Source organism: Pocillopora damicornis, chromosome 1, assembly GCF_964200805.1.
Source record: "Pocillopora damicornis chromosome 1, jaPocDami1.2, whole genome shotgun sequence".
In the NCBI taxonomy this organism is placed as follows: domain Eukaryota; kingdom Metazoa; phylum Cnidaria; class Anthozoa; order Scleractinia; family Pocilloporidae; genus Pocillopora; species Pocillopora damicornis.
In genome coordinates, this window is record NC_142670.1 from 33,298,785 (window position 1) to 33,323,026 (window position 24,242).

The following is a 24,242-nucleotide window of genomic DNA, read 5'->3' on the forward strand; positions in this document are numbered from 1 at the left end:
GAATGTTCAGTTTTTCCTTCAAAACCACTTTTTTGTTGTTGATGTTGTTATTATTTTTTACTCTTTTTTGTTTTATCATTTTTCAATTTTAGAAAGTACCAACTCATAGAAACCAATAACTTCCAATTTCACGTTTTGGAACGTCGGCAACTTTAGTTAATTAATATATTTCTGTTTATCTCGTGGGAATTGACTAACACAACAATTATCACTTAGTACAAAAAATGTTCCCAAGGAAAATGACGATGAAATAGAACGAAAAAACATAAAATACAACATTATTCTCTTGATAGCGTACATTTCACAGTCGTTACAATTGTCAAATGTTACTGGGTACTGCCTCTGACTATTTCATACGTGATTTGTGAATTATATTTATTTGGTCAATGTTCAACAACATCCAGTTTAATTAGTTAACAAGTTAATCATAAATCAAACAAAGATCACTTTACATGAAATCTAATAACCTGTTTGTCGGTGTAAAGGAATGTCCAATAGTCGAGAAATCCAGAGGATTAGTGTGCGTTTGAAGTAGGTATTTATACCGATCTTCGTTTTGCATGGCTTTTCTGTGTCTCTATGCTTTCTCGGTTTTATACTTCTCACTGAGAGGAACTGACGGTGGGCATTTTCAGTGTGAACCACTAAGGGATCAAACGTGCTTCGGATCACGTTTAGATTACAACTTCACAACGTTAGATTTAGTCACAGATTCTGATACTCAGCTGGACGTTGAGGAAAATTTAAAGAAATGGGAAGGATTGAAATTCTTATCCAAGTGCTGGTCGGTTCTTCAGCCACTTCTGTGTCAAGTTTACAAGCCGCAATGCTTCAATGATAACGTCACATTGCCCTGTAGGGAACAGTGTCTTGCTACTCGGAAGCCGTGTTCTGTGGTCGAACGCTACAAAGAACAATGGCCAGATTTTTTACAGTGTGAACGTTTCCCTGTTGGAAACTGCAAGGGCGGTTCGGTAAGTTGAATAGTATGATAGTACAGGAGAACATAACTTTTCCGATATCCAGCCCATGTTCGTATTAAAAAAAATGCGGTTGATATTTTAGTTGATTGTCCAACACGCATAGACGACAGATGTCATGTATATAAAATTGTTTTACAATTTAATGTAACCCAGTCAACATAGGGGGGACATATAATACGTGTCCCTTTTTGGAATTTGCCCCCGACGAGCCTCTTTTCCCTGAATTTTTACAACATTCTAGATTAAAAAGACTAAAAACAACTGAATCGACTTTCAATAAGAGCACACATGATGGATTGTTAGTGATAGTAGGCTTAAGGCTAGTACTAATCTGGGCTTCACCTAAAAATCATCTGCCATTAACGATAGCGAGGTAACAGAATCAAGGAGGGAAGACGAAATAAAGTGTTTACTATCAACAGTTCAGTGCATACGAGCATTCATCTGAGTACTTTCAACGTCCTCTCAAGGACTTAACTGAGCTAACCCATATTGCAACGGGGAAATTTGTAGCTTATTAGCTTTATAGCTGATTATTCAAAATCGATATACCACTTTAGATAAATATTGTTCACCTTAACTTAATATACCTAAGAGTATCAATGTGAAGAACACTAACACTGAGATCTTGAAAGTTCTAGAATATATTACAAACTGATATCTTGCAATTTAAATGAACAGCTAATGGAATCTGACTGACACTGTTGGTGGTCTGACCAAATGTCTCTATGTCTTGTGTCCAAGGTCAATTGCTCTTTCAATGGCCTGAGAAAACACATTGCAAATTCTATTAAGAAAACACAAAGATATTACTCCAGGGTGAGAAGATAAATGAATTTTGTGTTTAAGTGGGAAAAACAATATCTCATAAGAGAGAGCACAGCGAATGAGAGAGATATTATTCATGCCAGGGGATAATAAAATTCATATTTTTAAGCTAACATGTAATTTTCGTTTTATTGCTTGGTAAAGATTGAAAAGCTGCCTTTAATACAAATACTGGGTATTAATAGAAACAAATACCAGTGCCGAAATTAAAAAAGGTTCACATATAACACTGTAGTTTAGGCCAAAATACTTGTGAACTGGTTTTATAGGCTTAGTGAAAATTTTGTTTCTGACCCTGATGTTCTGACTCTAACTCTCAGACTAAAGCATACAACAACAACAACAACATACTTTATTGACTTTCCCCAAGGGGGCTTTTCAAAGACAATGTTATAAAAATAATCCTATTACAATTAAAAATCCTATTTACAATTAAAGATGTTTTAAAATCTGAATGTTCTAAAAGAAAAATGAAAGCATACAAATATATAAAATTACAACTCTGTGAGTAATTTGGTCCTTAAACATCATCCAGCATCCCTTATCCTGGTTCTTAGGGTATCAGGTAAGTGGCAGCAGGAGATGTGCTGGAGCTCAGTACAAACTTCTGTGCGGCCCACCATTACTCTACAAAAGATAGCCTGTTCCTGACTCCCAGTCAGTGGAGATGGGGAAGGATCTGGTAAAGGGGTAATTGGTGATTATAGTTGTCTTTTTTCGTTGCCCAACCCCTTGCATTCATTCTGAGTCTGCCTTTTAGCACATTTACATGAAGCAAGAACCACTCAAAGGCCAAGTAAAGGAGTCTGCCCCATTGGAATTATCCAATGAACCTAAACTCCAAAATTGAATCAAGATTATAAATAATATAAAAAAGAAAGAGATACTTAAATTGCAGTTAACACTGTTCATTATTTATATCTATCAGGTAACTGAACTTCAGCTAAATGAGTCAGCTTGCAAGAGGCCCTTAGTGGCAACAAAGCATGAGTCCAGTTGGTATGAGGGAATTGAGGGGTGTGGTATCCAATGTGAAAACCCTATATTTACCACTGAAGAGCACACAAGAATTCACAGATTTGTGGGAGCATTTGGAAGTTTGTCATTTACATGCAGCCTTTTCACAATGGTACCTTAGTTCTTATCTATTTTCTTGAATTTTGTTCTTTTAAATTCATGCAAGTTTCCCAGTTAATTACAACTGTATATCAATCTCCCCTATTCCACAGATTACATTTCTTATTGGCTGGAAGTCACAGAATCGATATCCATCAGTTATTCTCTTTTATATGAACACTTGCTTCTGTGCAGCATCTATGGGTTTTCTCATCCAATTTGCTGATGGGGCCAGAAACCGCACAGTATGTCGGGAGGATGATACTATGAGGCTTCAGGAACCAGGGTAACTCTTTACATTGTGATAAGGTGGTAAGATTTCTTAACTGAGTCAGAGATCAGACAAAGGGTGAAGTCTGCAGTTGAGCTCAATAAGCCCATCCAGCTGGAATTTATCCCACTTTCTTTTGCTTGGAACAATAAGGAGTATTGCTATGTCCTTAGGATGGGATGCTTGTCTATTATATAGGAGGGCCATGCAGGAAAATATTAAGGTCTAGGTCATGACATAATGCAGCAAGATTTACTGTGATATTATTGGACAGTAAGATCTTTGATTGACTCCAAGTACCCTATCATTGTTCAGAACCTTGTTTGAATTCTCTAACAATTGAAAACATCACAGTAAAGTTTTAAAATTGCTTCAAAAAATAATACGTTTTTTTTTTTAATTTTTTTTTCAGTGAGAATGACTGTTTCCTGTGCATTCTAACCTTTGTTCTTGTGTACTACTTTTCATTGGTGGGAGCTCTGTGGTTTGTCATCTTGGCATTTTCCTGGTCCATCTGTTTTAAGTCTCTGGGAAGCACCAGAGATAACTTTGCTGGAAAAGTGGTTTATTTTCATGCAATAGCTTGGTTAATTCCTCTTACTTTGGCAATTGGTATTCTTGCTCTGAAACAGGTAACAATTTCACCGACAAAATGTTAGAAATGATATTACTGATGGCTTGGTTGAAAAAAAAAAAAGGCCTTCAAGAATAATTAATAAATAATTAATTGATTTGAAAAATAAAGAAATGACAGTCAAGCATCCTAGTCTCTCAACCCTCAATTCACAGACTGGGAGTGGAGCCAAATCTAATCAAAATTTTAAAATTGCAGTCAAAACCAACAATGTTACTCACAGGCTGTAATGAATAAATCACTTTAACCTAAAAATTAATTTTCCAAGTCTGTTACTGTAAGAACTCATTTGATCTATGCATCTTAAAATGAAATTTTGAAATTGGGTAGGAATCAGAGTGATATCACATACTGGTCAAGTGTCCTTTTTTCTTCCCAAGACAATACATTTTCAGACCAATTCGTTCAGACAGATGTCTGGTTACTTTTAATAGCAAGTAATTTCTTGTTGCTTTGAAATTAAAGGTTGATGCAAACTCTTTGAGTGGAATCTGTTTTGTTGGTTACAAGAATCCCAATATGAGAGCCATCTTCCTATTGGTGCCATTAGGTCTTGATCTGCTTATAGGAGGGAGCTTTTTAACACAAGGTTGGTCATCAACTCACTGAATCAAATTATGTGATATTTTGATACCAAGCATGGCCTACTTGTCTAAGTTCTCTTTGTATTTACTATTATTATGGTCACATATCTTGTAACTTTTGTACCATACACCCACTGTGTTCCACTTCTTAGCTCCCATAAATGTATTTATACTAATTTCATTTCTTGATCTTAGGTCTTGCAACTCTGTGTAAGCTTCGCAGGGCAAATCCTAATTTTCTGAGCCACAGAGCTGCTCATAAAATCAAAGAAACTATCATGAGAGTTGGTGAGTGAAGGGTAATGTTATCACATAGGCACTTTCTCTGAAAATATTCCAATTCAAACAAAAGAACCACCAACAATAACCAAAACCTTTGTAATATGAATTTAAAAAACTATACTAAGAACTTTCAGATCATCATCAATATTGGAGCAACTGCACACCTACCCCTCCCCTGGCCCAACATTAACCCTAACTTGTTATTAGATGATTGTTGTTGGGTTAGGGGAGGGGTAGGTGCACAGTTTCTCAGACATTGACATTGACATTAATCTAAACTTCCAACTCAAAATGTAACTTGGTTAATGAGGGTAGCAAAGAGGGAAAGGGGGGGGGGGAAGTGGAAGGGGGGGAAAGGGGATCCTAATCAGGTATCTCTCGTGTAATTCTTTGCTACCCTACCCTTGTTGGTCTTTCCTTCAATTAGTATTATTTGATTCCTGCTTATTTATGTGACCCTTAGCTTAAGCCATGTTAAATTGATAAAACTTATGTTATGGTAAAACTCCACAGGTGTATTTTCTTTTATTTCATTTTTGACGGTATTTACAACCTTTGCCTGCCATGTGTATGAATATCACAACCAAAAAATTTGGGAGGAGAGCTACAGAGATTTTGTAAGGTAAGTATTAGTACCTAGTTCTACTGATTTTTAGGGAGGTGATTTTAAACTTTGATAAATGTTTCTGTTCTGTAGAAAGTTAATTGGTGCTCTGGTAATCAACTATGTGTGTTTCAAGAACTGTCACAGTACCTTTTTTTTAGTTATTTTGTTTTAATTTATGAACTTTCATTCTCCCTTTTTTTTCTTCCCATTTTTATTAAATTTTGTAATAAAACCAAGTACAATAAAAGTCAGACTGATTTGGCAAATTGAAAAATATTTTAAAAAAATATCCAGAAACAGTCATTGTACATCTAACCACATAAGGAGATAATTCAATCAAAGTGAGAAGGCTGAAAATTAACTCTTCATCTGTTTCCATTGATATTTCAGATTAGTTGGGTTTATGTCCCTGAAGCATGGCATATTTGGCTCATAGTTCTACTCTTGAAATATGTTGCAAGAGTATTGAATGACATTTCACTTCTTAAAACTTCCAATTCTGCCTTAAAAAGCTCAAGTGCATTAAGTAAATTTCTGTGATTATTTTCAATAAATTTATAAGGAAGTAATGCTTTTTTTGGAAAATGAATAAATCAACCCTTTAAATCCCATGAGTGACCAAGACATAATCTCTCCTTACAATATCAACACAATATCAACCAGATAAGGGATGAGGATAAAGAAAAAATATCAATTTGGGGATAATTAGGTGATCCAATGCTAAATTCTCTGAACTAACATTATAATTGTATGGTTGACAGTAAGGAGAATTATGAATTTGATCTGGGAGTTAAAGGGTTGAGAAAAAAAAAACTGCCTTTATGTGATATCTAGACACAAGTGTATGGTGACCTAAACTAAAAATTTATGATATCAGACTAGTTGAATATGATGAAAGTAACCATATTTGCAAACTATTTTATTTCTTCCAAGATGTATTGCAGAGAAGGTTGCACGTGGGCAAACATGGAAAGCAACGTGTTCTGTGGGTACACGTCCTGATCTCAGCATCATTGAACTGGAATTAGCCTCCCTCTTTGGCACAGGAATTGCCATGAGTAGTTGGACTTGGACATCAAATACATTACAGACCTGGCAGAAATTGTGGCGCAGGTAATATAGGATGTTTGCTGCACATCAGGGATGGGAGAATTCTCCAATTATTGCACTCAATTCAAATCTCACACTGAATTATGATGAATTGAGTAGCCAGTATATAGCTGTGGTTTTTTTGTGCTTTTTCTGATTACACTTACATGTTCATTTGGTAACAGTCAAATTGCACCAACAACTGATTTGTTTCACCCAACTCTTTCAGAATAACACGGAAAAATAGGCATCCAGAATTAAGTCACTACAAAATAATTAGAAGGATGAAAAAGAACAGAGTAGCGTAAGTACAGACTAAATTGTTAGTATTTCTTGTTCCAGATTGAAAGACCAAAATGTGATAAAAAAAATTAACCATTTATAAGATTCATTCACATGAAGGTAAATACACTAAAACATGAATGTTGGCCAGGACCCCCCACCTCCCTAGGAAGGAGATGCCTATGGCATTACAATCAAAGGCAAAATCTCTTTCTTCGCTTGCAAACTGACTTGAGAGCTCTGTTACATTTTATAAAAGGAGTCATTGATTGGTACACAGTCTTAAACACAGAACATTTCTGAAGCTAGTCTGTTTGGCTCAAATTTGATTCAATGTTTTCATTGTTTTGTTTTTTTCTCTTTAGTCCAGCTGTATTGTACCCTGCCATACCAGAGGTACAAATGGATGCTATTATGAAGATGAGTGAAGCAATTCAAGGGCAGGGTTCAGCTGTGAAAGTTCCAGCTCCTAAACAAGATAATGAAGAGCCACTTAAACTGAAGAGTATCTCTGAATTGACTCCTCAAGAAAATCCTAGTTGATAAATGACATTACTATGTAAATAAATACAAAAAATAGATATATATTTACTATTTAAGTTATGAAATCAAACAATTCATAACATATTTTATATTCTTTCACATAACATGCATGCTGAATATCTAAGTAGGTGTACAGGATATACTTTGAAAATGTTCTGTTAAAGCGGCTGAATTAATTTATTACTTTAATATGGTTTCATAACCATCTTAACAACAGACTCTGGAAAAAAAATGGCAAGTCTGGGGTGATCACTGTATTTTTAGCAAGTTAATGTATTTTGCAATGAAGTTTTCCCTTGTCAGGGGATGGCAATAGTGTAACAGTGTAATAGGCTATTCTACAGTTGTGTACTTAGTTGCCAAGCCTTTGATTTGGAGTGTGGCTGAAGGTGACCTTGCTGTGGTAGAGACCAGTATCTGGATAGCATAATAACAAAGTAATTTACATTTGAAAAGCAGCAAGTTTTGTATCCTAACAACCCACTCCCCCCCCCCCCCTTCCTTAGCCTCACTCCTGTTCAAAGGCTTGGCAACCAAGCTTGCAACTATAAAACGGACTATTGTTGAAAGATGAAAGATGGGATAGGCAATCCCCCCCCCCCCCCACCCGCAACAATAATTCCTGATCACAGGTTATGGGTACATGTAACATTTTAGTGTGGGCATTACCAAAGGTTTGTAATAAGAAAGTACCTGCTCCTCTTTGAAAAATTCAGGTGTATGAGTGAGACTATTTTGCCAATTAACCCTTGACACCCTAACATCAGTATCTTTATTCTCCAGTCTCTTTTCTTTATGTTGCCTTTAGTACTGATGAGGAGAATTTGTTTTACAATCAAAGCTTCTTTGGATGATGATCATTTCCTTTATTCTCATGATCTCAACAAATGATTCAGCCATGTTACTGTTAGGAGAAATTAGATGCTGATCACTCTCAGGGATTAATGGGTTAAAGGGTTATGAAAAAAAAGAAAAAAATAAAGAAAAAACATCAAAATTATTTATAGTTATTTTACATTCATGTAATGATGTTTTACAAATCACCAATAAATAAAAACATCCTTTACATTCCAGCACAAAACATATATAATATGTAATTTCAATCTTGCCTCTCATAGATGGCATAGGAAGCTGATTAGTATGTGTATTCCCCTAAACTGTTTACCGTTTAATGGAATTAAATTGTTGGAAGAAGTTACAAGTCATTCTCTTTGGGGTTAGGAATTCAACAGAAGAGAGGGCATCATTTAACTGCTACATGTACCTCTGCAATATGGCTTGTTCTGTAGGTTTGTTATGTAGGTACTGCATTCAAAAGTTGTATTTCGTGCATTTATTTCCTGCCAAACTAATTTAATTTCTATTTGCATTATGTGCTATGTTGTGTTATTGCAAGAAAGGGTGCAATTTCATTTCACAAAATAAAGGTTTTTATCCTTTATGCCTGTAGTTATGTGTGCATTATTAGTTTCCTCACAGGCAGCCCAAGCTCCAGCTTTGAGATGATCATCTTGCATAATATGATTCATGGTGAAAATAATTAAAATAGTTGGTATGGGAATATTTATGACCGCTCTTAGGATTAAAAAAAATACAATCAAATTCTCAATAAAAGACCTCACCTTACTTTCACAGTGCATTGCTTGCTTTGTGACTGTCTACTTGTCGCTTTTTCAAACCTAGAAGTCCTTTGTTTCATACAACAATGAAAAACAAAGAAAACATAGCACTGAATAACAAAGGCACATGAATTGCGCATTTTTTTCAACTTTGCATGCAAAAAAAATAGTATACACGCGTCTGACTACCCTGTATTGGAGCATACGAAATTCATCTGTGCAGTTAACGTCTGCGCAAGTGGTACTGTACATTGTTGCAAGGAGGCCATTTTGGCAAGTTATCCATTTCTAGGGTTACTACTCCTAAGAGTAGCTAATCTAGCTAAAATGGCTTCTTTTCAACATAGCAAGAGGTCAGACAACAAGCAATGCAAAATAAAGGATACTATGTCAGTTGAAACCAAACAATTGCTTTGTATTGAAGTAATATCTGATATAGTAATTAAGTGATGGTTATCAAATGAAGATGGAGGTACTTATCAATGGTATTAATTTACCTTAAGGATGTCGTTACCGCAGCTTATTTTCCATCTTGCAACTTGCTATGTGGCAATTCTCTGAATCCCTTATTGATACTCCATGATCTGTTTTGCCTGAAACAACCTGTACCATGTAAATCCTCCAAAATTCACTGTAAAATAGACAATTGACACATGCAGTATTAACAATCAGAGACTGGCTCAATGTTACACAAAATGTTTAAAGACAGCCCTACAGGAAGAAGCCAGAAGGTGAGTCATACAACAATTTTAATGAGGATGCACTACTACAACATGATCAAAGAGATTTAACAAAATGTAACTAGTCAGTAGTGATGGTAATGTCTAAAGGAAGGTTTCAACATCAAATAAGAGACTTGATTGGAGGTGGTTTCTGAATATCAAACCAACTTGGTCATTCTTTTTTAGCACTTCACTGATGTAACCTCTCACTGATGTATGCTGGTATTAGCATAAGGAAAATGAGACAAAAAGAAGCATCGGATTTTTAATCATGTTTCAATTTTAACTTATATTCATCTACACTTGAACACTCTACATAATAACACTAACTTAGTAAGAAGGAGAGCTTTTCAGATTTCACCAGAAAATTTCCTTAGAAAAAATTTTACATTCATCATAGTCAAAAAAAGCTTAGAGTACAATGTCCAGACAGAATATGGATGACAGAGCTCCATATTAATGCACCTGTACATGTTTACACTTGAAGGTAAATCCAACTGGTGCTGTCTTAAACAAACACAGTACTTAAAGCAGTTATTTAGAAGATAAATTTTATTCAACTTGGTAATGACAAAACTTTGTTGCAAAGTCTCTGTTTGTCCTTCTGAGAAGCTCCCTGGTTTCCTGGAGCCGTTTGTGGACATTTACTACAGAATTCTTTGTTGAAGGGTCAGAAAATACAGCTGAAAGTTTTGAAGATGAAGGAAAGGGGCTTATGATGATATCTGCATCTTTATGATCCGATGGAATGCTGTTAACTTTGCCAGTACTATTCCCATCATCATCATCATCATCATCATCATCATCATCTTTGCCATGATGATCATCAGACACTTCTGAATGAGAAGATGATTCAATAACTGCATCATTATTGCCAAGAGAAGTTGTTGTTTCTTTGAACAGTTTTCGGCTAGTTGATTTGTGCACTGCACTATTTATCCCCCCGACTATTTTAGGTGGCATGCTCAGGCTAGTCACGTGAGATTGTTCAGTTGATCTTGTTTCATCATGAATATTAAAACCAGACACAACCACATGTGCATCATCTTGTTTCATTGTTTTTTCCTTGGCAGATATTGCAGCCAAGGGATTTTTGCAATAACAGTCAGACTTTCTTTGGCATGCTTCCTCCAGTAACCTCACTTTACTCTCCAAGAGTACAACTCTTGCAGACATGTCATTGTTCAGCAATACCACACCATCAAATTTCTCCTGTAGCTTTTGTAACTGTTGTTTGAGAACTTGGTTTTCTTCAGAAGAACCTGGATTGAATACAAAGCCATTGAAAGTATTGCCTTCACTGGCTTTTGGGTGCCTCACTACTCTTGCATGTGAAATTTTGTCATCTGAATGCAAATAAACTTGTGAATCAGAGCTGGAAATGGGGATGGCTTCATAACAAGTGCTCTTGACAGTTGGCGTGAGCATCAGATCTGGGCTTGGCTCTGGCACTGCTGTCCTGGTAACTGGGGCTGGAGCCAAATGTGGATTCATTCCTCTGTTGGCTGTGTCTTCAAAGGATGATGGATAATATTCTGGCGATGACACTGAATAAGGAATTTCATGGATGCTCACTGGTACTGATATTGGGTTTGGTTGAGGTTTGCCTATAATTTTTTCAGGTCGTTCAGTGGGAAATCTCTGGGAGTCTGTACCTTGATCTTCCCATGTCACAGATTTAACTTGAGGCCGATCAAACAAATATGAACGAGTCTCAACATTTTGAGAAACTGGAAATTTCTTATCAAAGAGCGATTGGTCACTGGATTTGATAATCAAATTTGACGGAAATGGATTAGTTTTAGCAGCCAAGACTTCTCCTGATTTACCAATGTTTACATCTACTCCTTCAGCTTTCGACTTAAAATGGTTCTCGTGCTCACTCTCAATAAACTCACGAGTTATGAGGGGTTCTTTCAATCCCAAACCAGCTTTCATAGCCTCTCCGTTACTCCGAAACCTCTTCATGTCCGTGTCAGGAGGAAGAGGTCCTGCAAACTGATCAGAGCAAGTCGAAACATCTTTCTTTAAATGTGCTTCCTTGCTTATTCCGTTGACGTTGGTGCCATTCATCTGTGAAGTTTGATTCGCTTTCTTCTTGATCAATTTTCCGCCTTTAGGTTTGAGCTCATTGTGTTTCTCTCTCAGGAGTTTTAAGATGGCGCACAGAAAAATAATCTTTCTCTCCGCAAATCCAATCGTTAGAAATTGCTCCCTTGTAAGCTGTGGTTTGTAGCCAAACTCGTCACGAAGAACTTTGTATACGGTTTCCATAAACCGTGAATCTGTTTTTCCGTAAAATTCGTATTCTTTGGATGCAAAGTACTGTGCCAGGGAAATAGAATAGTCTAGGAACACATGATGAACGATTGGAAGAAATGCTTTTGGAATCCCCTGGGCGATTCCTTTCAGGTTGAGCTCAGTTTGCGGATAATTAATTTGCTTCAGTTCAGATATTAGCTTTCGAAGGTTATTTTTTAGGTCTCCTGTAGTCATGATAGCAGCCGCACAGATTCTACAACAATTTTTAAGTGAGTATCTGTACTCATCCCATTAGATAACCGTCGGTCTAACCGCCATTTTTCAAACTGACTTAGCAGCCGCCCTAACATTTATGCGCAAGCAATACATTACAGCGGGTTCAGGAACGAAGAAGTATATGTCGTATATGAAGAACCCAATATAAACCAGAATCAATATGGCGGACGTAGGAAGGATTCCAAGGCGTAAGAAAGGCGCTAGATTCCATCCCAAAGAAGCTCCATTTCCCATTCCTATTCAAAGCATTTCAGGAAAACAATCTTCCACTCATAGATGGTATTATTACACTGGTCATTTCAGAGATAATTGCGTTGTAATTGAAGATTCAGGGGACCTTACTTTTCTTTACAAGATGGTGAGTTACAGAGAATTTCCATGCCTGTCGTGGATGTCATCGTCAGGTGTGGCGACTCTCCCCATCCTTCCCCTGAAATTTTATACTTTTGGTACATCGATTTAAATCGTCTGCTTTTTCGTTGGATAATAATTATGGATTAAATTCTTTTCTTTTTTTTTCAAGTAGTCTCCTTTAAAGACTCTGTATAGCGGTACATTCGGTAGCCGGGAATTGTTTGCAAAATACAAGGTACTCGGTAGTCTCAAATTCCGGCCAAATTTGGCTGGAATCTCATTCAACGAAACTTGCAGAAAATGTTTAATTTTTGATTCAAATAAGTGCAGTTGTTTCTTGGTTGACGAATTTCTCGAGCTAGAGCTCATTTTTTGCACAATCGGCATGTGAATAGTAGCACTGGGCTTAAGACCCACACATCTGTACTCAGCTTTATTTTCCTTTATTTTAAGAAGCGTTTTCCCGTTTCACCGAAGATAAGGAAGTCAACCACAGAAAAAACGTCAATGATGACAACATGACATGAAGTGTAAAAATTTATTTACATAAAGAGAGACTAGAATCCAAATTCCGTCAAAAAATATGTATTAAACTTGTTAAATGAAAATTTCAAACAAAGGAGTGACAAATTTGCACGAATGAAAGCTCAAAAACAACTAAGTTGAACTTAACTTAGTTTAAAAACAAATCAACAAAAGTGTGTGAAAAATTTTTACGTCGGCTCTCTAATTTCAAGGATAGCATTCTTTGATGTGTCTGGCTACTTTGTGATATCATGTGTGTTGTGTGTGAATGCAAAAGAATAAAAAGGGGGAGAGGAAGAGAAAAATAATAATTTGAAATTAAAAATAAAAGAGATTTTCTACAAGGAGGTTGGCGCTCCCAGCAAGTAGGATTCTGTTGTAATTTCAATTTTTTGATTATGGCTACATCTTTGTTTTATCAACTTTCCTCCTGTCCAAATGCATTTTCAATTTCCAAACCTCAGCAGACTAATGGCAAAAAAAAATTCACATTTATATATAGTATCTTCAAAAATTCATTTCTGTTTTCTTTGTAGGGTTTTTTTGGGAAAGGATTTCTGTCAAGAAGCAAACCTGAATATGAAACTATTTCAAATATTTCTCAGAAAGCATTTTCAAAATCAGAAAAGCTAAGAAGATGTAAGTATTGAATACTATTAGATTGTGAACTGTTAGAAGAGCTACTGAATGATGTTACTGCATGTAACTGGGATTGTGGTGGAGGGGGGGGGAGAGGGTGGGGGATCTCAGTGACAAGTAGGTAGGACCAAGTTATCCAAATAAGAATGGATGGTTCCACTGAATAGAGAAAAGAGCAAAAGATGCCTGGCTACCTTTCCTCACCTGTATTGGACTGCTTCCTAATTATACAATGCCTTTAATATTTAGATTAAGACATATTGAGAGTTAATTTCATAACCAGATATTTAAGTACCAGTTTAAAAAGTTATATTTATTTCTTACACAGTTATGTTACTTAATGCTATCTGTATTTATAGTACCTCCAAGGGAGAGAGAAATCAGACAGTCAAAGTTTCGTATTGTAAGGAAGGAGAGGTAAAAATTACTTTGTATAAGTACTGTTACAGTGGAGAAAAGCAGTCACTTATGATATTACTACCTGAATTTTTTTAAACTTTTTTTTGGTAAAAATTTTTAAATTGAACAAGGCTAAGAATTTTGTTGTTTTTCAATTTATTACACACTCAGTTGGGTGAAGTAGTGTGAATTTTTTTCTCTCTTTTTTTCAGATTTAAAAATCACACGCAGTGGTGGCAGCAAGCTACTGGCACAACATGTAAACAGGATGAAAAGACATGTGAATCACTGGGAGATAAAATTGTCAATAAGAAAGGAATAATTAGACCTTCCCCTAAAAAGAGAAAAAGAATGCATGTAAGTTAAATGGTGTGTATTCAGACAGCTTATTGGCTGAACCTGTTTGTTTGAATTAATAAAAATCCCAACAAAATTAACAACTCTGATGCCCAGTGACAAGCTGTGTTTTAAAAGAACTGACTGAGAAGCCTGAGTACAAATCTGCAGAAATCTCAAGTTTGTTGTTTTGTGTTAGGTGGAGACTGCTAAGCTGAAAGATGTCACACCTGTCAATCAATTAGAATTTTGTAATGGTACAATAGAAACTGAAACACAATCCAATGATAATGATAATGATGATGATGGTGATGATGATGATGATGATGATGATGATGATGATGATGATGATGACAACAAAGAAGAGGAGGATGATGATGATTTAGATTACAATGATGATGATGATGATGATAGAAATGTGCTTGGTAATTCCAACGGAGATGGCGAGGCAAGCATAACTAACAGGGACCTGGATGAAGTAATGCAAGATGTTGTGAGAAATAAACGTGGATCTTCAAGTGCAAGTCGGTAAGATATCATTAAGACTCTTTTGCTGGGTCTAAACAGTCCTCGTTACAACATACACTTATGGTCCTACGCAGAGTATGACATGATATACCACTGAGAAAGAAACTTGGATCAGAGAAGTTTTGCAAAGCAAAGTGAAAACATGCACTGGATCCAAAGCATAATTTGTCAATGAAAATCTGGACCAGTTCACAACACAGTCATGCGCACAACAGTATTTTCAAACATTTAGTATGTACCAGCCATATCTCACACACTTAGATATATAAGTGCAAGATCACATTTTTAACTAATCAGAGACAAACTAATGATCAATGTATTTTCCTAGTAATTAATAACGAAAAGCAAAAACATTAATCTAACTGGAATAAGTGTATTTCATATATATTTTTTCGTTTTTGGTATGTCCAAGTCTTGAAAGTAATCAAAAGAAATCTGATAGAGCCATCGCAAAAGCAAAAGGAACAAATCACAAAGCATGCTCCACAAGACAAGATGATCCTTACAAAGTCTACGAGCATTTACAGTTGAGTTTAGAAGAGGTTTGTAGAGCTTATTACCTATCATTTTACAGATTCAACTGGAAAATGGTTGATAATATGAGTTCATTCATTGTTTTCATAAAGTTCTTCTTGTTAAGTTGTAAAGTGCATGTCATCTATCGGGTACTTGAAATTCCAGATTTCTTTTCTTCTTGCAGGCGTTTTTCCTTTCATATGGACTTGGTTGTCTTTCTGTGTTGGACAAGGATAAGGTAAGAATGCACAAGAATTAAAAATCTTTATCTCCTTATTTTAATTAAAACTGACTTTCTCTCAATTTTTTTTGGAAACTGTAACGAATTCTCAATTTAGCCAAAACTTTGCTAGCCTAGGTGTTTCAATTTATTAATTTGCAAGCCACACTGAATATTGTTAATCCATATTAACTTATCTTCATCAGTGGTTTCCATCCTTTGACCCTTTTGATTTGGAATTTGTCAGCCTAAGTAACCTCAGAATTTGTTACAGTTTTATCTTTAGGCTTTTTTACAAAGGCCTCTTATTGTAGAAGTATTCTCTGGATGTAGAGACTCTGTGTTCATCTTTTTTTTCCATGATTGTAAGTCTGGTACTCACTCTTCACAATCTACAATTTGCTCATTTTTCAATCTAGAAACCACTGTCCTTGGGTCAAATGTGGTGTGCTTTTTGTGAAGCTAAACAAGAATTCATCCCAAATTATGTATCATATCATTACTTCAGATCCAAGGGATGGGTTCCAAAAATGGGAATCAAATATGGAACAGACCTGGGTAAGGTTTCATATACTATTGTTTGCATGTCTGTGGACGAAATTAGAAAATTTGGACTGCTACAGCTTAAGGGTTCTTGATTTAAAATGGTTGAAGTTCGGTCAACTCAATTTGTGTGAATAAAATGAAAGGTCTGATGTAAATTAAAAGCAGCATGGTTAAATTCCACTTTTTCAAACCTCCTGGGTAAATGGAGACTAGTTAGTTTAACCCTTTAACTCCCATAAGTGACCAAGACAGAATTTCTCCCTACAATATCAATACAATATCAACCAGATAAGTAATAAGAATAAAGACAAATATCAATTTGGGGATAATTAGTTGATCCAATACTTAATTCTCTGAACTAACATTATAAGAATTGTATGACTGACAGTAAGAAGAATTACAAATTTGGTCTGGGAGTTGAAGGGTTAAGTTCACTATTAGGATTAAATTCCTTGTCAGTTTATTCATTTGGTTTAATGTCACTTATGTTTGACATACAGTTCTTTATAAGGAGGGTATGCCGTTTTATCATTCAAGGTATGTTGCAAGTGGTATTTTACTGAGGAATTTTTTGGATAAGGTTTAAGGCTGGTTGTCAGTTAAAAATCATGTGCATTGCCTGATTGTCTATCCCATGGAGCTAATTAGAGCTCATGCAACCAGCTTGAAGCATAAGAAAACACATTCAAGTAACTAAGTCAAAACTAAGTCGGGATTGGGTTTAGTCGTGCATTTGATTGGTCAAGAGGGTGACTTCCCATTGGTTTCCTCTATACTTTTTCATCTGAGGTTACCCCACCGGTTTCCAAATTTCCATGACAATCCCTTTTAGGTGAAGGGACGTACTCTTAAAGAAAAGTTTTCTCCGAAAAACAGCAGACTCTCTTAAGGGCTCGAACTGCTCAGGTTGTCCTAACGTCAGTTACTTCTATTGACCTTCTCAGGACTACCCCTGTCCGGACGATCAGACAACGCAATTAAATGTTTACGCAGTGTACTGTATTAATACGTAATTATCGTTTTTCATCTCTCACGAGTGTTAATATTTTTCTGCGCATCGTGTTCGATTTTTTTAAGCACAAACTGAAAAGCTGCCGGTGAAACAAAGAAAATAAGTTTTGAGCTGTGTAGAAATTTTTTATCACCAGTATCTTGCGCCACACTTGTCAAGATAACATTTTCCTCGAAAGGTTCAATACAAGGCTTGCAATTTGGTATTTTTTCTTTTTTATCATTTTTCAGCTATTCTGTGATTGTACAAATGGTTGATCACCAACGCGAGGATACAGAAAAAAGTGCTAAAACCATCTCAGGTAGAGAGCTCAGTTGGCGTCAGCTGTGTGGAGTAGGGCGTGTCAATGAACATGCAGCTAAGGTATTGTCCCTTTTTTATTCTAAAGCATACAAATGTAATTGTTTTGGTAGCTTTATTTAGCGCATGCTCTAATTGAATACTTTGGGGTCACATGATATTGAACGGTAAAGCTTTTTCGGGTCAACAGTCTCCTAGCGGGTAGCATTGGCTAATTTATGACGTCAGCGGGTAACAGTGCACTGTAACCCGCGATTTTCGACCGACGGCCGCTGTTGCACGTAAACAGAGCGCGATCGAAGGTGGCATCAGGAATAGCGTATGAGTGTCAGCGCGTCTTTCAACGTGACAAAATTAATCTGACTACTCAAATTGGTTCTCCCTAACTTAACTACGCACCACGATTGGTCTGGAAAACGCTCGCCAACCTCTGAACCAATCAGATGGCAACCTTTTTACGACTGAGTTGCATTAAACAAGAACCAATTGACGGCCAATCAAAACAACGAAAATGTCGTAAGGGCCAATGAGAACTCATTGAAAACAAGCAAACTACCTGAAGCCCGGGAAAACGCAAGTGACCATGTCACGCTTTGTTTCAGTTCTGCATCTGCATCTCCACCCCTTCCTCTTCCCTCCCCTCCCTAAATGCAATCCTGGTTTTCTTTGACGAAGCCTACGTGAGAGTGATGATTTTTGCTTTTGGTGGGACGAAAGCTAATCGTTAAGCTCCCTAATACAAGGGCGATAAAAGTTTAATTTTTTTGCTTTTGATTGGACGAAAGTTAATCGTTAACCCCGTAATACAAGGGCGATAAAAATTTATTCTCTCTTGTTTATTTTAACAAGTTATAACAGTTGTCAATTGTTACAATTATTATACCCAGCACAAAGTTTACGTATGTGCCCTTCCTTTTTAGGAATTGATGATTTGTTACGTCATCAAACCATCAGGTTCGAAAGTAGCATTTTTATTAATTCATTCTGATTTACGGCTGCTTTTTTGTCATTTGTTTGTTTGATCATTTTACATTTCTTTACTTGCTCATTCATTCAAGAATGTATTTGTCTTTAGACATGAGAAATGAAGAACTTTCCTCCCCAAAATGTATTTCAAGATTTAAAATACAGGTAATTGCTAACCTTGTTGTAAAAAGTAATAACATGTTTGTCTTAGCAGTATTTTTCAACGACGTACCAGCGTCCCCTCGCCCGCGGGAAAGTACGAGGCCTTGATCAACGCGAGCTGGTGAGAAGTGTGTCAGCGGTCTCGTTCTGATCCCAGCAAATCCCTCCTCGACTCGTCTTAAATCTTTTCTTGAGATGAGAAACGCGCGTCTTGCAAAAAACGCGCCTCATAAACGCCTTTTTTTTCTTTTGGAGTAAAGTTGTGCCTGATCCAGTTTTCTTTTCTTTTTTTTCAATGAAACTATTTAAAGAATGCCTATCGTCGGCCAAGACCCATGAGGGTCTCGATGGGGATAACCGTTAGCCGTAAAACAGCCAAAAAATTTAGCCGTTAGGCGTAAAAATTGACAAATTTTAGCCGTTAGTCGTAAAAAAAGTTTACCGCAAACAATATGTCTGGTGGAAACAATGGAAAGGTGTTAACTGTTAGCCGGAAATTGGCCAAAATTTTAACCGTCAGCCGTAAAAGCCATCACCCCATTGAGACCCTCACCCATGTCGCAGGCAGTTCAACTTAACCTGAAGTAACTGGCTGGGATCCCTGTTTAGTCATCCTGCGTGTTTCAATGGCCCTCCCATTCTTTTAAACCGGTTGTTAAGTGTCATGTTATTCAATTTCTACTTCGCCATATATAGTTGGTGGCATAACGATTTTTATGGCTCAGTAATTTTAGAAATTTCATGTACTTGTGTGAACTCTAATTGTTAGTACATTTCATTCAATTCTTACTGCGCTAGTTACAGTTGGTGGTATAACGATTTTAAAAGCTTCAATAAAAGTCGGTTACCAAACCTCTCGCCGCTGTCTATGCAGGCTTTCGTGTTTGGGTTTCGCCTTACGGCACCGCACGGCATGAATGAAAACAAGTTATTGAAAACTCGTGTAAGATTTGAAATATTCTCTTACTTGTGTGAGCTTTTATTTTTAATTCATTTACCTCAATCAACGTTGTTAAAGTGTTAAAACAAAGTACCTGTGCACCTCTTTGTTCATTATTTGCAGGAAGTTGTACTCAGGCGGTGGATTCCTGAAAAGGCACGAGAACCAGACAAAGAAAAGTCTTGAAACGGATCAAACCACGTACTACCAACTTTCTGTCATGCATTCAACGACCAAACAGTGTTTCGGTGTCGACTTAGATGCTTCCCGATAAGATCTTGTTTCCATATTCAGAGAGAGGCTCGGGTCGGGTCGAAAAAAGGGAGGAAGTTTGGGTCACGCGTCCCGATCCAATCGTTCCTCGTGTTTTCTCCGCTATTATCCGGCCCAGTAAGAACCAATCAGAACACTCGGATTTACCTCGGGACTACCTTGTCATATAATAAAAGGTGTTCTCTTCAATCTGAATTGACCCAAATTCATTCGTCGGGGTATCCGTCTAATGCTTAACAGCTGATTAGTGTGAGAACAAAAACCCCTGAATAACGCTTGCCTGGACCTTTTTGAGGTGTTTCTCTCTGCTGGTTGTATAAAATAGTGATGCAGATATCTTTAAGTGTGCATTTACCGTGAATGACATGTGTCCTCTACTCTGGTGGTTCAAGTGTGTATTTATAACTAAGTTAAAGAAAACGTTTGCTGCTAAATCACAAAATACTCTGCAACATGTGGAATGAAGTTTCGTTTTTTTTTTAATGAATTAAATAAACTATTCTGTTTAAAGGAGCGTCCTACAAAGACATTTTAACGTACCTCACATCCAAAAATATACAATGGATGGTTACAAAACATGATTAAAATGGAAGAAAGTGATTAAATCATTGAAAGATATTAATGTAGCGTTTCTCTAGATGAAAGCGCTATTAGTGTGAACAACTCACGATTTACTGGGAGTCTGACCAAGGAGTCAAGAAGCAAGATCTGTGTTTACTGCTCCCTTAAAAAAATTGGAAAAGAGAGATTTATCTGAGAATGCAGTTTAGCCTCTTCTGGACCATGGAGTGCTTCATTAAATGACCCCACAATTCTACAGAATCTTTTGCTGAACTAATATTTCTAGGAGACAGGCTCCCTACAGATAGGGCTAACTAGTTGTGGTGCTGATTTTCTCTACGCCTGGGCCCATCCCTGGATCTCTCCCTTTGCTCTTCTTGTGAGACTTCAATGTCTTGCATTTCTATTGCAGCATCATCATCGCTATCATCATCATCATTTTGAGCTGCTTCATCATCATTCTGAAAATGGAAAATTTGACAGATGGGCCTGGGTTACTGAATTACAGTGCAACAACCAGGATGTAACACACAATGCTAGCTCTAAAGCTCAATCCGCAAACCATTTCAGAAAGGCTGTCCTACAGCCTGAATGGCTCAGAGAAGAGGGTATCTGAGGGTAGGGGAAGGAGACTTTTATGGATTCAAGTCAGCACCACCTCCCACCAGGTAAGCAGGCTACCCACCCCATCTCCCACCCAATATGCATCAATCACATCCCTTCCTTTACATATGGTTGCAGGAAAGAGCTTATAAGCTGACCAACAGCTGTACCAGAAGGATCGTCTTGCATGGGCACTGCATCTCACTTTCACTTGCATAAAGTAACTAGCACAGAAAGACAACACTTAGGGTTAACCTTAAGGTCATGATAATAAAGAAAATGATTCCAAGGTCAAGAGACTCTTGATTGTAAAGCAAAGTCTCCTTGTAAGCACCATGGAAAACAAATGGAGACAAGTATGGAAAACTTATAACAGATTTAAGGGTTTAAAAAGGTTAAGAGCCAAAGCACCTCAGTTACTTGAGAGCATTACAAGCCTGGTGTTTCCCTTCAGTATTCTAATAGGCTTCAGTGAAGAAGATGAAATCAACCCTCCCAAAACCCATCGAATCACACATGACAACAAATGAAAGGCAAGGTATGAAAGACTTCTTACCTTACTTTCCTCTGTATTAAGATCATCAAACTTATCATGAACCCACAATGGACTTCTTGAACGAGCTCTTGATCTGTCAGATTTCTGCCTTCTAGGTAATTCACGATCATCATGCTAATAATTGACAAAATAAACAAAAGTCAAGAAAAAATTTTAGACAATAGTTTAGACAATGATTTTATGGTTAAAGGAACAATGTTGAGCTTGTTGAGACAATTCCTACCAATCTCTAGACTTTTGTTTCCTCAGCTGCACCCCTAATTTTTCTTTGAAAGATTCAAGTATTCTCTAGCTTCCTGTACTTTTGTTTGAAACCTCAATAGAAATGAGTAAACAAAACATCAAAGCTGAAGAGGTCTACTGAGAAAGATCATTCAGATATAATTTTCATGCTGGCTAAAGCTCAGGCTTATTGCAGGAAGAGGAACATATTATAGATCCGGGACTCTCTAAATATTTCATGAGACTACTTCATCAATTAGGACTAGCTTGGGGTGGATCCAAGAATGTTAGATTGCAGGAGGGGGGTGGGGGGATTTAGAAGACACAAAAATTTTGTCTCATACTGAAACATACACAAGCTGGGAAATAGTTCAAGGCAAGCATGATCTAAATACTTCAAAATAAGTAAGAACTAGAAATCCTGTTGTTGCAAAATTTAGATGTGAGGCAAGGTGATAGACGCACTGATCTGAATGGGAGGGGAAGGGGGAAAGTGAAGTCTGGAACCTTCGAAGACCCTTTTGTGGCTCAGTTCTGCCAAACATGTGCAGCTCAAGAGACTACTAACTTATACACACCATGAAATAACGTTTTCCTCGTGGCACATCTTGTGGATTGACATCCACTTCAACCATTCTCTGGTCCCACAACCCTGCACTTTGTTGAGTTCTGTTGGACACTCTATCTCGAGGTGGGCCTGAGTCTAGCCGATCAAACACCGTGCGTCTGTTTGGATTTGAAACTGCTCCTCTACCTTGTTGAGCTGTAAAATTAGATAAGATTTGTTAAATTGAGGGCTACCCTGACCATAGTTATCTCGTAACAAAATGGATAAATGTATAACTTTACTTGGTGATGATGTAGTTTAGGCTTCTCTTCACTAAATACATCAAAAAACAGTTAAACATATCATTTTATAGAACAAATTGTTTAAAATTCCTCTTTGGGGTTTACTAGTGAGCATTTAACAGCCTGATTAAGGAATTTAACGAAGGACTACCAGCTGAGAAAAAAAATCCAGTTGAGGCAGGGGGACAGATTTGCAAGAGGGATCTCCAGATTAAGCATCCTTCACACCATTGCTCCTTAGATATAAATGGCAACCCTCCACACTGTCTACGACACATATCTCAAAATTTAAGTTCTGAGAATTTGGTGTTCAATTCATCAGCATTTTCTTCTTCTTCCTTTCTCCTAATAACCTTTCTGATTTCTTTTTTGTCTCTCCTGGAAGAGACATAAGGAGATGTCTCCAGGGTGAAACAACTATTAACCTAGGGGGAGTGGGTCAAATGCAGGCGCCTGTGATGGAAGGTTCTTTGGTGATCTGGGTTGGCATGTTTACTAGAGAATAGTATGAATCCAAGAACCTTTTCGGCAATTGTACTCACAATAACGCTCGTTTCTCTGTTTCCATCTACTGGTGCTGGCATCCTCGTTGTCTTCCCGTTCTTCTTGGGAATCACTCTTTCTTGGTCGTTGCCCAAGTCGCTCACTTATGTTCTGTTTTCGATGCTCTCTTCTATTCTCATCCCGGTCCATATGGAGTCTCTGTTCTCCTCGGTTTGATTCACGGTCATTATCGGGAGATCTCTGTCTGTAGCCTCTTCTCTCTTTAACAGAATCTCTAAATAACAAAAAAAAAAAACAAAACAAAACAAAACAATACACCCAATAACATGTTCGAAACGACCGCGGGATCTTTGCTGACAAAAGTTAATATTGTTTAGTATAGTTTGAGCATAAGCAATTCATATAAATCAGTTTTTCGACTTTTCACAAACATATCCAGGAATTAAATATCCTACTAAGGAAAGCTGAACTGTAAATGGAAATCTTTAGAGGGATAAATATAACACGGCAGGTAGTATTCTTGCAGAAAAGGATCGAAATACGCGCGCTTGTGCCAGCCATCTGCTTATCTGTTCTTCGGTTGGCTTGATCTGAACGCATTTCACTTACCTTTTATCGTGGGCTTTTTGGAAAGATTTGGATACAACAACTGCTGAAGAGATCCTTTTCCGATAAGAAGGTTCTCTAGATCTCTCTCTCGATCTCTCTCTTGATCTCTCTCTTGATTTCTCTCCTGATCTGTCTGGCATGATGGCTTAGTTTGATGGCGTCCTTTACGAATGAATGAATCCGCTGACTAGATTATCATAGCGTGCTCCATGCTCGGCTGACTGAGTAGGTGTAGCATGCGGAATCAAGTGACTGCTCAGAATTGGAGGATTTTGGGGTGGACCCTGTAGTTCTCAGGGGGAACGAGGGGAGGGGGGGGGGGGAAGTTGTCGCCAACAGAGTATTAAGAAAGAACCATAGAAGAGTGACTGCCAATTCACTGCTAATGAGAGGGGGGGAGGGGCAATAATTATTTTTTTGCTTCTTATATGGAGGGATCAGGTAAATTCTATCAAGACAAAGGAAAACTCCATCGACTCCCCCACCCCAATTCCCCCTTCTCCAGATGATAGATAGTAACTGAT

General features: G+C 37.2%; 4 protein-coding genes across 5 annotated transcripts; 2 read left to right on the top strand and 2 right to left on the bottom strand.

The window, feature by feature from the left end:
• The first annotated feature begins 428 nt into the window (after positions 1-428).
• On the top strand, positions 429-8,660 carry LOC113670929 (protein smoothened). Of its 2 annotated transcripts, XM_089189799.1 has the most exons (10): positions 429-974; positions 2,740-2,940; positions 3,041-3,213; positions 3,611-3,830; positions 4,298-4,421; positions 4,612-4,704; positions 5,212-5,320; positions 6,239-6,418; positions 6,624-6,698; positions 7,042-8,660. In XM_089189799.1, the coding sequence occupies exons 1-10, from the start codon at positions 561-563 to the stop codon at positions 7,217-7,219; spliced, it is 1,767 nt and encodes a 588-aa protein (XP_089045925.1). In that variant the 5' UTR covers positions 429-560; the 3' UTR covers positions 7,220-8,660. The 2 variants fall into 2 exon arrangements, with proteins under 2 accessions (XP_089045925.1, XP_089045929.1); XM_089189803.1 differs by lacking the exon at positions 6,624-6,698 and having other exon boundaries at positions 447-974.
• A 1,150-nt stretch (positions 8,661-9,810) lies between these two features.
• LOC113670919 (uncharacterized) lies at positions 9,811-12,160 on the bottom strand. The gene has a single exon (XM_027187135.2). The coding sequence runs from the start codon at positions 12,054-12,056 to the stop codon at positions 10,113-10,115; it is 1,944 nt and encodes a 647-aa protein (XP_027042936.2). The 5' UTR covers positions 12,057-12,160; the 3' UTR covers positions 9,811-10,112.
• Positions 12,161-12,234: 74 nt separating this feature from the next.
• LOC113670949 (tRNA-splicing endonuclease subunit Sen2) lies at positions 12,235-20,419 on the top strand. Its single transcript, XM_089190509.1, has 13 exons — positions 12,235-12,456; positions 13,514-13,616; positions 13,976-14,033; positions 14,228-14,372; positions 14,551-14,879; positions 15,292-15,421; positions 15,580-15,633; positions 16,035-16,173; positions 16,662-16,698; positions 17,404-17,536; positions 18,394-18,427; positions 18,549-18,604; positions 19,665-20,419. The coding sequence occupies exons 1-13, from the start codon at positions 12,259-12,261 to the stop codon at positions 19,725-19,727; spliced, it is 1,479 nt and encodes a 492-aa protein (XP_089046635.1). The 5' UTR covers positions 12,235-12,258; the 3' UTR covers positions 19,728-20,419.
• On the bottom strand, positions 20,271-23,907 carry LOC113670940 (uncharacterized). Its single transcript, XM_027187156.2, has 5 exons — positions 23,719-23,907; positions 23,148-23,383; positions 22,335-22,519; positions 21,535-21,648; positions 20,271-20,836 (listed from the first exon to the last, which is right to left on the bottom strand). Exons 1-5 carry the CDS (start codon positions 23,856-23,858, stop codon positions 20,690-20,692), a joined length of 822 nt encoding a protein of 273 aa, XP_027042957.2. The 5' UTR covers positions 23,859-23,907; the 3' UTR covers positions 20,271-20,689.
• Between the last annotated feature and the right edge of the window lie 335 nt (positions 23,908-24,242).

What these genes read in the sequence shown, in the direction of transcription:
- LOC113670929 (XM_089189799.1), top strand. Translation starts at nt 561, where the DNA reads ATGGCTTTTCTGTGTCTCTATGCTTTCTCGGTTTTATACTTCTCACTG. An exon ending in ATGAGGCTTCAGGAACCAGG is followed by an intron (nt 3,214 to 3,610) that starts GTAACTCTTTAC and finishes TTTTTTTTTCAG; the next exon opens with TGAGAATGACTGTTTCCTGT. An exon ending in ATGAAAAAGAACAGAGTAGC is followed by an intron (nt 6,699 to 7,041) that starts GTAAGTACAGAC and finishes TTTTCTCTTTAG; the next exon opens with TCCAGCTGTATTGTACCCTG.
- LOC113670919 (XM_027187135.2), bottom strand. Translation starts at nt 12,056, where the DNA reads ATGACTACAGGAGACCTAAAAAATAACCTTCGAAAGCTAATATCTGAA.
- LOC113670949 (XM_089190509.1), top strand. Translation starts at nt 12,259, where the DNA reads ATGGCGGACGTAGGAAGGATTCCAAGGCGTAAGAAAGGCGCTAGATTC. An exon ending in AAAAGAGAAAAAGAATGCAT is followed by an intron (nt 14,373 to 14,550) that starts GTAAGTTAAATG and finishes GTTTTGTGTTAG; the next exon opens with GTGGAGACTGCTAAGCTGAA. An exon ending in ATGCCGTTTTATCATTCAAG is followed by an intron (nt 16,699 to 17,403) that starts GTATGTTGCAAG and finishes ATCATTTTTCAG; the next exon opens with CTATTCTGTGATTGTACAAA.
- LOC113670940 (XM_027187156.2), bottom strand. Translation starts at nt 23,858, where the DNA reads ATGCCAGACAGATCAGGAGAGAAATCAAGAGAGAGATCAAGAGAGAGA. An exon ending in ACAGAGAAACGAGCGTTATT is followed by an intron (nt 22,520 to 23,147) that starts GTGAGTACAATT and finishes CTAATTTTACAG; the next exon opens with CTCAACAAGGTAGAGGAGCA. An exon ending in TTAATACAGAGGAAAGTAAG is followed by an intron (nt 20,837 to 21,534) that starts GTAAGAAGTCTT and finishes TTCCATTTTCAG; the next exon opens with AATGATGATGAAGCAGCTCA.